General features: G+C 38.8%; 2 protein-coding genes across 2 annotated transcripts; both read right to left on the reverse strand.

The window, feature by feature from the left end:
- Positions 1-5,636: 5,636 nt before the first annotated feature.
- On the reverse strand, positions 5,637-6,563 carry LOC118807669 (odorant receptor 131-2-like). The gene has a single exon (XM_036569700.1). The coding sequence runs from the start codon at positions 6,561-6,563 to the stop codon at positions 5,637-5,639; it is 927 nt and encodes a 308-aa protein (XP_036425593.1).
- Positions 6,564-11,787: 5,224 nt separating this feature from the next.
- LOC118807670 (odorant receptor 131-2-like) lies at positions 11,788-12,711 on the reverse strand. The gene has a single exon (XM_036569701.1). It carries the CDS (start codon positions 12,709-12,711, stop codon positions 11,788-11,790), a length of 924 nt encoding a protein of 307 aa, XP_036425594.1.
- Between the last annotated feature and the right edge of the window lie 189 nt (positions 12,712-12,900).

A 12,900-nucleotide genomic window follows, 5' to 3' on the forward strand; every position in this document is an offset into this window, starting at 1 on the left:
TTTGTCAGCAGCGTACTTTTTCCATCCGTTTTTAGTCAAAAGGAGCTGAAATTGTTTTTGTCAACAAACAAAGAGATTTAGGTTACTTTACAAAGCAGAGGTAGATCATTATGTTACATATTATATACATGTTATATATTGCGTTATTTGTGTTTATGTGCACTTTGAGCAATGCAAATTAGTTACTTTCTGTTTTAAAAGTGTGCAGATTAGTATTGTTCCCAGATAGCCAGCAAATATCGGTCCACTGGCTTGATAAGGTCGGCGCCCCGCTGGCTGTTTACCACTGCTGTTCCACCCTCAGACCACCCAGATTACTGTCCTGGATGCAAGCTCTAACTAGTTTTTAATCATCCAGACTTTTATTTTAGAAAATAAACTTAGAATATACAAACAACCGAGAGAAAAAAAATGACTAGGTCTAAAATGATTTTATAAAAGATGATGTTGTTGCTGACACTGTGCTAGATTAAAATTATTCACTAAATTAATTAATTTAGAATAACTAAAGAAAGGAAGGAAGGAAAAATAAGTTAATTGCACTGCAAGTGAAAATGAGCGATGATAGGTGAATATTTTTCTATTACTCTGCTTAAATACCAGTGGACCGTCCAGAAAACACTGAGCAAAATGCCAGTGGACCGCCAGCTTTGCCATCAGTGGGCCAACAGTGGTCCACTATCCTCTTGCTATCAGGGTTGTGTCTACATTAGGGATGCATTAGGGACGGCAGTGGGACGGGCGTCCAGCTAATGTGTCTCAGAACACGACGTCTTCCTCTCGGCCTTCTTTAATAAGGACATGTGAAGGACGTTTTCCTCAGTCTGACATCATTTTAAAGTAATTAAAAACACAAGCGCTGCTCACTGCTGCTCGTCTCACTCTGACTGGACTCACGTGATGCTCGTTGTCATGGCAACGTCTACACTGAGTGGTGCTCTACGTATGCGCATAATTTTGGATCGGATTACTTGTAGTGAGCATGTAAACGGAGGTTTTCCATCAGATTGTTGAGTAGAGTGAGCAAATAAACACTTCGGTCTTAATCTATAAACGGAATAAATTCAATTCATAGCCACTGTGCACTGAAGTATACACAGTAGGACAGTACAGTCTTTCAACCACCTATGTTACGACCCGGTCTAGGGTCAGGCCATAACAGAGAATGAGAGTGGGCTCTCTCCCCAGACCTGCTGCCAGACCAGACACCGAACATCATTTAAACCAGAAAATGACAGGTTTATTAAAGGCTCAAACAAGCTGGGTTGATGGCTTCAGGGATGAGCTTTAGCCAAAATAACAAAACAACTAATGATTTCAAACTTAACTAAACTAAAAACAAAAGAAACAAAAGACATATAGGCTACCCTAACTCCCTACCTTAAACTGGAGAAAAGGTAACCAAAACAACACAGCACCTGTCCCCTACTTTCCCCAAGCTCTCAAAGCATAAACAGTCACAATTTTAACAACAGCAGCAAAGCAAAGCAGACAGAAGTGAAGAGTGCCGGGCTGGTCTGGTCTGGACAGGTGTTCTTCCAGGTCAAGTCAGAGGGGAGAAAGCCCTGAACGTCTCCCAAGATGGTGGCTCGATGACCCTTTATACTTCTGTGCGCCCCCCTCTGGCCAATCATGTACCTGCACATAAGGGGACATGCAACAGGGAAAACACAAAATGCCAGCACAAGGCACACAAAAGGTATATTACGACCAGGGGTCGTAACACCTACTTTAAAGACCATGTAAAGTCACTTTTATGCCTTGCAATTCCATTCAGTCAACCAGAGTAAAGTCACATATATGGACTTTGGTAGCAAATGCTGAAATGCTAAATTGTCAGTCTATCACATACCATCTAAAACATACCATTTGAATGCTGAACGCCTTAAAGGAATGGCAACAACAAAATCCCACAAATTAATAATAACATAAAACCACAAGGGTCTGATAGAGCATTTCTTTATTTATTTCATTCATTTAGTTATAATTATTCAATGGCTGTTCATTCATCTGTTTGCATCTGCAGTGGATTGTTCCAAGTGTTTGAGCCTCCTGGGGCCTTGTGGTCTGAGACCCTGCAAAGTCCTTGGCAATCAGAGGCCCCTGGGCTCCTGGGCACCGACCCAGTCAGTAATCCACCCCTGATAAAAGTGTTCAGACACACTGCAAAAATAGCTTTTACTTAAAGATAGTTTTTAACTTAAAAAATACAAGGTTAATTTAACATTTTACATTCACTGAACTTCAGATAAGTTAACAAATGTAAAACACACATTTTTCTTCTGTCAGCTTAATATCAGACATTTAATAAACTCAATTTTAAGTTAACCAGTTATGTTTTTACGTTAAAAAGTTGCATTATTTTTAGAGTTACAGGGTTGAGTGAATGTGAACTAAAATGTACATTTTTCATAACCTAAAATGGAGAAATCACTGAAAAAAGGATGTTGCAAGTGCAAGATGTTAAATGGATTCACATATTAATGCAAACATAATAAGATGAAAGTATTTTAATGCTTATATTTTAAGCTAAAGTGTAGTTATATTGGGCTGGGTCAGGCAAAAGTGCTGTTGATTTAATATGATGCCCCTGAATTCATGCCTTAAACCCTTTTTCATATCCCCTTATGATGGAATTGTATTAGAGTGCAAATATGCAGATGTTGGAAAAGGAACCCAGTTCATAGCAGTGTCAGGCTAAACATCATTTTGTTGTAAATTTGTAAAAAGCCTCTTCATGGAGAAGCTGATCACAGTGGTTAATAAACTGTTGTTGTTTATGCCCCCGAGAAGAACATTCAAGGAGTTGCCCAGATGTTTTCTGGCCCACAGTGAGATACAAGCCTATTTCAACCCCAGTTTAACCACATGCTAGAACTACAGTGGACACTGAGGATCCCAGGATCTCATGTTTGTCACGTAGGTCACGCAAGATTATTATTGATTCTGGGTTTCTAAGATTACACTAGGCTTTATCTGCACAGTGTAACTGAACTGCTTACTGTGACCGCTAGTGATTTCATATCAGAGATATTATGTCATGTTTTGGTAAGGGTACATATTCATAAAACCTCTCAGAACTCAGAGAAGGAACATGTTTGAGAATGAGACCTCTGCTTCAAAGCCTTTTCAAAAATGTCACTGTAGGTGCAACTCCTGTAAGCAGCTGTAGGCCAGTTTATGTGGTTTTAGGTATTTTAATCCTTTCAACACTTTGTATTTAAACATAAATTCAAAAGAAAACATGATGGACAGGAAAGTAGGATTGACTGCATTTTGTCCATTTTGTGTAGTTTTGTATATTTCATCTAGACACAGCAGCTATCCTGAGCCATGGACTGCTCAGAAGAAAAGACGATAAATGGATACAAAGTAAATGGATACAACATTAAGCATCAAAGCTGCAGTATACAGTGGCACTGTAAAGTGTTTCTTTTTTTGAAATGTGATTTTTAGGCTTGCTGGAAGATTCTTAAATGAAATGCTTAATTCTTTAAATAATTAATGAAGAATAGTTTTTGATACAGTGCCAGCGCTAATGCATTCTGCATTCTGCCAATCCAGTGTGCCCCTCTATGCAAACAGTTGGAGGTTTAGCCTGATTACAGTCTTAAGACTATGAGAATTTTGTTTTCAGTGTGTTTGATTTAAAAAAAAAGTACAAATTAGGCTTTAAAAAATGGCAGGGGAAAAAGAAAAAAGAAGAACAACAAAAGCAGTAAAGTGGGCTGTGAAGATAGACTGGAGCTGTTAATAAAAAGGAAGCTCATTGCTGCAGTCATGCAAAAACAAAACCTTGTATCTCCATTCGTCATGTTTTACTTTTTTGTAAAATTCATGCTGAATGGACCAATATAAATGTTTCAAAACTGCTTTAAAAGAAATCTTGTTACATTAACTTCAAAAGTTTTTTTCCTTCTCCTGTGAAGGTGCGGAGTAACAAAGTTTTGTTTCAGTTGTGAAACATCCTACTGCAAATTTTTAGCATTTTCAAGTTTTCCCCTCATAAACTGTTTCTGTGTTCAGATTTAATGTTCTCTTGACCTGTGAATTGTAAAGGTTTTAACTAAAGGTGAAGTATAAATTGCTTTGGTGTCAGCTGTGTATGATAAGGACCCTTTCTAGGCTCAGCTTCTATCTTTCAAAAATTAGTCAAAAGTAGTTCATTATACAGTTTTACATTAAAGCCACATCATGATGAGGCTGTTGAGAGGCAACAAACATTACAATTTTAGCCAGTTGAATACAGCATGTTAATATGCAGTCACATTGCTAATATTCATATTCACAGCTTGCTGCACACTACAGATGACAGCATGGGCATTGTGGTGCTATTACAAAATAAGTAGGCATGTGAACATTTTGGCATATTGTAATGAAATGAGGTGAAGCGAGGGGCCCAAGCATTAAATTATCAAAATATTCCCACTGTCATTCCTGACAGTATACTACTAAAGCTTTGCTGATAGTGGGCATTCCCAAAAAAAATGCAGAACATTTGGAGTGACATGAAACACAGATATTACACATTGAGCTGAAATGATTTTTAAAACCTTCTGTCTTTATGCACACAATTTTTGAGACATCTCTTTTCTGCCGTGGCAAATCTTGACTATTAGACCTGGCCTTCAGTTTGGGCCATAAATTTAAAATCTGGTCAAAAAGAAAAAAACCCTTAATTTTCCAAGCAAAACTTTACAATTAAATAATTACTGCAACTACTAAAAAAATACTACAATACTTGCAGTGTATAAATACAACAAGGATGATGATTCTATTAAAACAAACAAAAAAAAAACAACAAAAAAAAACAATAAACTTGCTGTAGGTAGACATCACATGTGCATCATTCATACCAACACATTGTTAAGGTGCAAATTGTCATGGCTTGCTTCTCTACGGAGGTATACAGCAATCAGCCTTAACATTAAAGCTTCCTCCTTGTTTTCACACTCACTGACCATTTTATCAGCTCCACTTACTATACAGGAGCACACAGTTACAGACTGTAGTCCATCTGTTTCTCTGCATACTTTTTTACCCTGTTCTTCAATGGTCAGGACCCCTACAGGACCCCCACAGAACAGGTAGGTGGTGGTGTGTCATTCTCAGCACCGCAATGATACCGACTTGGTGGTGGTGTGTTAGTCTGTGTTGCGCTGGTCTGAGTGGATCAGACACAGCAGTGCTGCTGGAGTTTTTAAACACCTCAGTGTCGCTGTTGAACTGAGAACCAAAAATATCCAGCCAACAGCATCCTGTGGGCAGCGACCTGTGACCACTGATGAAGGACTAGAGGATGACCAACACAAACTGTGCAGCAGCAGATGAGCTGTCGTCTCTGACTTTACATCTACAAGGTGGACTGACAAGGTAGGAGTGGACAGTGAGTGGACACAGTGTTTAAAAACTCCAGCAGCACTGCTGTGTCTGATCCACTCGTACCAGCACAAGACACACTAACACACCACCACCAGGTCAGTGTCGCTGCAGTGCTGAGTGTCACTGTCGTGCTGATTGGAGTATCATTCAGAACAGCATCAGCTTAAACATACTCTCACAGCTCTGATTAAATGGCAAGAAATCATGAAATCCCATTTCAGTATTCTTTGACTTAGCCTTATACAGACCGAACTCTATGACTGAACTTCATTTGGTTCAATCTTCGTGAGGAACAGACTGCACGTTAAATACATTCTGACATATCTGAACATTTTTTGATCTCGGAATCCATATATAAGAGGACTGAGTAGCCTTGGAATAACGTTAGCCATTAAATAGGTACTGAACAAAATTATGCTTCTATATTTAGGGAACAGTGCTAAGAAAAAATAGTTTATAAGTGGAGTAACATAGGAGAGCATACAAAGAAGGAGCTGCAGGCCATGGAGCAAAATAGTGTTCCTGGCTTTTCTGGCAGAAGCCTGATCAGAGGTTGCAGCTTTAGCTGCCTGAAGAACCCTGAAGTAAGTAAAGATCAGCGTCATCCACACACATGATAAAAACATTGTCTCTACACAGATCACTCTCATGAGGTGCCTATTTGTGCCAAAAAGACTCTTGCTGTAGCAATTAATAGAGGATGAGAAAATACTGAGGGGTTCATTCACCAAAACAATGAAGATATCAGTTAGTGCAGGAATACAAGACACAAGCCACATCAGGCCGATGAAGATGTAGGTCCTTTTCACTGAACAAAGCTGAGGGTGATGCAGTGGTTTGCAGATGGCAATGTAGCGTTCCAAGGCCATTCCAGCTAGATTCAGTGGAGTGTTTTCTGCAGTTATTGCGGCGAACAGAAGCAGAAAACTGCAGACTGTGACATTCAAAAGAGGTACAGTATAAACGAGGACATGCAGAGTAACTGAAAGGAAGAGCATAATTATGTCATTGATGACGAGGTGAATGTACAGAATGTATCTGGTGTCAGTGTAGAAAACTGGATTTTTAAAAAAGGCAATCACAAAGATTCCATTGATGTAGGTTATGATGACACCCAACCCAACTGCAACTAAGTTCCTCATAAAAGCCTCTTCATCAAAAGGATTCTGGCTTGAGTTCATCCTCACCTTTGGATGAATTATCTTGTTAAGTTGTTTAGCCAAAAAGATATACAAGAAATATTTGCTGAGTAATTACTGCTAAATATTCACAGAGGATGTATTCAAACGTCTTGTTAAACAGAATTACAGAAATGATTGTAAATGACATTAAAGAAAAGATAGATCCGCTAGATGTTGAGTCCAGCAAAGACTCCAGCAGATGTCAAGCTGCAACTTTTATACTGTTTCAGGCTCTGTTACTGTGGCTTGCTTTTCCCTTGTGCTAATGACAAAAGCAGCCAAACAACAACAACAACAACATGACATTCAACACCACCTCATCTTAAGAGTACCAAGAAATTTCCATATTGAATCTTCATATTTGTACTGAAACACAAGGCAATGAACAGTAGACTCTCATTCCACTGAATACAATGTTTATTTTTTATTTATTTATCCATATAGTAATCACTGGTCATCTTTTTTTTCCTTTATTTTTGTACAATCCTGACATATTTAAGCTCCGTTCAGCATAGCAGCTTTAAACCAGGTATGTTTTTGACCTCTAGTGGTTCAACTCTGAAACTGCAGTATGTGCAATTTAAGGGAGCCTAGAGGGTGTTACACTTTTATTTAATTTAGGTAATTTTATCCAGTATTTCACTGTTAAAAGTAATACTAATCTAACGTAATCAAGAATAAAATTACTTGCATAGCCTACGGTATACAGCACAGTTGTTGGTTTAGCTTTGTACTCCAGCACGCTGAATTTAAAATAAAAAAATGACAGTGCCAAATGTCACTTTTAAGGCATTTTTTAAATGTTTATTTATGCACATGTAAGACATACATGTTGAGAGTATTTATGTCTTATGTCTACAATATCATGTAAAACTCTCAGCCAGATGTGATATTTTGACCCAAGAAAGCAAAATACTGACTCAAGACTTAAACACAATTCAGAACAGCTGTGGTGCCTCACATCTCATCACGCTGGGTGATAAATTAAAAACAAAACCTTAAAGCAGCTTTACAGAGAATCCAGGTCCATGCCCCCAGTGAGCAAGCCTTGGCTCAGCCAGGTCTGGACACTTTGGAGTTATGAAAACACTTTGCCCCCTCTAAGAGATTTTCTACTGGGGATGGCTAAGGCAGGATGTAGAGGACTTTTGCAGAAGGTGCAGCCTATGTACTACAGCAATCGCAGCAGTTTCCAGTGGGTGAGCCCAAGCAATGGGTTGGAGTCGACATAGTCGGACCGTTTGCACGCACTGCTGGGGGAAATGGATTTGTGTTGACTGCCAGGGATTATTTCACCAAGTAGCCAGACGGCTATGCACTGCGAGACCAAGAGGCCAAGACTATTGTCAATACCTTGGTTGTGCCTGGTCCTCATGGCAGGTTGCTCTGCAGTGCAAGATTCATATTTGTGTACCCTAGCCGTACTACTGCTGGTGAGGGAAATCGGGACCCCTGTGCACCAGCAGGTCCAGAGAACACCTGGCAGCTCCAAGACCACATAGATACAGCACAAACAGGAAGCAACTGCTGAGTTCCAGCATGCAACACCAAAAGGAACTATGATGTGGATGCTCATGTTTGGCACTCGCACTAGGGGAGCTCATGTGGATCTACAGCACTAAGAGAAAGAAGGGCAGCTGCCCTAAATGGGACAACCACTGGGTAGGACCATCTTGGGTCCTAGAAAGGTTAGAAGAAGTTGTGTACAGAGTGCTGCTCCCACCTTGCTGGTGCTGCACCAGACCACAGAGAGACAGTGCTTGGGAAAACCTATCTCGTCCCCCTGCAGCAGCGCTAAACCTTTACAAAATGTCCAAAATAAGGGCTTTGGTTTGGTTATCTGGGCTTCAAGTGAGAGATGAGGCTTGATTTGGTCAAGGATCTATTTGTTTGTTTTCTTTGTTGTCCAAGGTTCTCTCAAAAGTCCTTGCCCACATAAAGGTACAAAGGCATCAGTATTTTTCCTGTTCCTCTTTTTACTGTCCAGCTTTCAAATGTGGAACCTGTCTGTTTGTCTATTTTCTGTCATGACTGTGGTTTGCTGATCAGGGTAGAGGTTCCTGATTAGAACAATGAGATGCTCTGGTATAGCCATTTTCCTGAGTATATTCTTTAATTTTACAAAGTCAACACAGCTGATGACTTTGCAGTGGTCAGTGATGTCCTTTTAGAACTCCTAGGTTTTTCAAATACAACATACAACAGCAATAAAATCTCTTGTTCCTTTGCTTTTCCTGAGTCCTACTTGGACATCTGACAGTTCTCTTTCAATGTAAGGCTCTAATCTGCATTGAATGATCTTGAGAATAAATTTGTTGCCAAGTGATAAAATAAAAAAAAAACTGAATGGTACTTTGTGCCCATCTTTCTGGTCTCCTTTCTTTGGTATTGATATATAAAGTAAACTTATCCAGATCCACTTATCCACTTTTTCCAGATTTGTTGGCATAATTTGATCAGTACTTTAACCGAGGACAGCATCTTGAAATATTGCAGTGTTATTAATTCCTGTGGCTTTCCTTTTTTTGCAATGATCTTCTAGCATGTCCTTTACATGGAGGAAGGAGGCGTTTGCAGCACAGCCTTGCATACCAAGCCCTTAAAGTCCCATCTGAAATGCAGAGCAAGTGGCAGATGCCACATGGCCCCCGTTGAGGGTTAGCCATCCTGGCGGCCCACACAGTCCAAACAGACGTCTCTGATATGTCTCGGAGCATGTCGCCCCTGCCATGCTCTCTCTGCAGGGTGACTTTCAGAATGTCCATTGTTCTTGTCCAATACAAGTGCCATGAGGCGCCTGCTCCTTGGCCATGGGCACCCCATCTCTCTGGTGCAACAGTGCCTTCTGGGCTGGAGTGGTCTCTTGTTTGCAGGGTCATTTGAGTTTGAGTTCCTTTCTATTAACTGCCCCAGTTATAAAGATTATAATTTCAGCCAGTTGAATACAGTATATTGATGTGTAATCATTTTGATTTTATATATATATATATATATATATATATATATATATATATATATATATATTCACAACTTGCTGCATTCTAGAGATGACAACATGGGCATTATGGAGCTATTACAAAAAAAGAGAGTAGGCAAATGAATGTTTTGGCATATTCTAATATTGTGGTAGGTTCTGCAAAAGGAAATGAGGTGAGGCGAAGGGCCCATGCATTCCTACGGTTGCGTCTTGTAGTATACTATTAAAACTTGCTGATAGTGGACATTCCAAAAAGCAAATGCAAAACATCTGAGGTCACATGAAAGATATTACACATTAACTAAAATAATTTCAAAGTTACACACATGTACACAAATTTCTTTCTACATGAACACAATTATTTTTGAGTTTGAGACATTTCAGTCTTGACTATTAGCCCTGGCCTTCAGTTTGGGCCATAAGTATCAAAACCAACATCTGACTGAAAAGCATTGATTACGCTACTACTGACACTCTCAGTCAGTCTTGAAGCTCCAAAAGGATTAGACCGATGTTTTTTCTTTACAAATTGATCCCGTTGTAAATCAAAATATGAATGATTGATTTTGTTTTCAGTTATTAATAATGTTAATGGTTAATCTTACATGTTAGCCCTTCAGTCAAGCTCCTGATGTCCTAACCAATGGGAGAGGTAGTGTGGCTGTATCTTTAAATACCCTGGAGGACAAAACATCACGATTAGTTATTTTTCCATCAGGTGTTTGAACAGTTTAATCTTTTTGTTTTTCCAACCAAAACTTTACAATGAAATAATTACTACAATACTTGATAAACATCATGGATGATTATTCTATGATTATTATTATCATTAAGCTTTCTCTTATGGGCTAGTAGGCCCTGATTTTCTGCAAATAAGTCAAAATAAAGCATCATATAAGGGAGCAGAAAACCTGGGCCTATATTTACAAAGATTCTCAGAGTAGAAGTGCTGATCTAAGATTAGATTCGTCTGTTAGTTATTATAAGTTTACTGACTGGATCAAATCCTAGATGAGCACAGCTATTCTGAGGAGCTTCATGAATATGTCGATTTGCATGTTGTAGCTTTAATAAACAATGCAGTCCAGTCATTTGGCTAGGCTAGTTTTGGTTCAGTCTGTTTTATAGAGTGTACATCACAGTGTATCAATATAGGATATTTTTTTTTCTCTTCCAGCAGTTATCATTTGATCTAGTGCCATATTTAAGAATATATTGAATATGGTTTAACTTGCAGTAGGTAGACATCACATGTACATCATTCATATCAACACATTGTTAAGGTGCAAATTTTCATGGTTGGCCTCTCCACTGAGATACATCATCTCTAACAGGGGTCGGCAACATGCAGCTCTTTTACTGTCCTGTTGTGGCTCCATAGCAGAATTAGATTTCTAGGTAAATATAAAATAATCCTCCTTTGCAGTCAAATAAAGCTCTGCTGATCATTAATTCTAACACAGTTTATCAAACACTGGCATTAATGTATAACTGCTTCTTAACCAACTTTTAACCCTGAAGATTGGCATGTAGACTGCTGGTCACCATAGCAACGCAGATAAGAATCATTTGTAGCTAACAAAAAGGCAAAGAGAAAGATATAAGACGAACATCGATAATTTGGAGACATAATATTTTCATTTATAATCACTCCAGCTGGTTTCCTGATATGTTTAATCTGCAATGAGAAACTGTCAAATACCAAGAAGTCGCAAAGCTGAAGTCAGTTTCTTGTTCGCCAGCTTCTTGTTCGAATATTCCCGTTCCACCTTAAATGGTGCAGCAATTACACTTTGGCACCTCAGGCACCATTTAAGGTGGAATGGGAAAATTCAAAGAAGAAGTTCGTGAACGAGAAGTGACTTCAGCCTCGTAAAAATCTAAAGCTGAGAGACATTTTACAAGAAACTATTTCATTTTTGCAGAAAAGTTTCCTGCTGGAGATGTGAGAAAAGCAGCTACAGCTGAGCTAAAGCTCAAACCAGAGCAAAGTAAGTCTGCATTTTTGTTTATGTTATTTATTTTTTTATCCTATCTGAGTACATCAGCACATACTGAGACATATTTACAGCCAAGATGGTAAAATGGACATAAAATGTTGTGGCTCCCAAAGTGATTGATTTTTGTTGAAAGGACAAAATGGCTCTTCTTAACATTTGGGCTGCCGACACCTGATCTATAACATACACTCACATCTCTAATGGCACAAAATTTTGGAATCACATTTCAGTATTCTTTGAGTGAACTCTAGGACTGAACACTATTTGGTTCAATCTTTGTGAAGAACAGACTGCACGTTAAATACATTCTGACATATCTGAACATTTTTTGATCTCGGAATCCATATATAAGAGGACTGAGTAGCCTTGGAATAACATTAGACAGTAAATAGGTACTGAACAAAACTGTGCTTCTATATTTAGGGAACAGTGCCAGGAAAAAATAGTTTATAAGTTGAGTAACATAAGAGAGCATACAAAGAAGGAGCTGCAGGCCATGGAGCAAAATAGTGTTCCTGGCTTTTCTGGCAGAAACCTGACCAGAGGTTGCAGCTTTAGCTGCCTGAAGAACCCTGAAGTAAGTAAAGATCAGCGTCATCCACACACATGATAAATAAAGGGACTCTACAATGATTGTTCTGATGAGGTGCTGATTTGTGTTAAAGAGACTCTTAGGATAGCACATAATGGATGTTGAGAAAATACTGATGGGTTCATTCACCAAAACAATGATGATATCAGCTAATGCAGGAATAGACGACACAAGCCACATCAGGCTGATGAAGATGTAGGTCCTTTTCACTGAACAAAGCTGAGGGTGATGCAGTGGTTTGCAGATGGCAATGTAGCGTTCCAAGGCCATTCCAGCTAGATTCAGTGGAGTGTTTTCTGCAGTTGTTGTGGCGAACAGTAGCAGAAAACTGCAGACTGTGACATTCAAAAGAGGTACAGCGTAACTCAGGACATGCAGAGTAACTGAAAGGAAGAGCATTATTATGTCATTGATGACAAGGTGAATGTACAGAATGTATCTTGTATCAGTGTAGAAAACTGGATTTTTAAAAAAGGCAATCACAAACATTCCATTGATGTAGGTTATGATGACACCCAACCCAACTGTAATTAAGTTCTTCATAAAAGCATCTTCAAAAGGATCTCGACTTGAGTTCATCCTCACTGCAGCAACCTTTAGATGAATGTCATTTATATAATTAGTCACACAGACATACAAGAAATATGTGCTGTGTAATTACTGTTAAATATTCACAGAGGACACATTTAAACTTATTGTTAAGCAGAATTACACAAATGAATGTAAATTATATTAATTTAAAGAGAGAATAGACACTGCAGCAAAAAC

The sequence above is a fragment of the Colossoma macropomum genome, unplaced genomic scaffold (genome assembly GCF_904425465.1).
Source record: "Colossoma macropomum unplaced genomic scaffold, Colossoma_macropomum, whole genome shotgun sequence".
In the NCBI taxonomy this organism is placed as follows: Eukaryota; Metazoa; Chordata; class Actinopteri; order Characiformes; family Serrasalmidae; genus Colossoma; species Colossoma macropomum.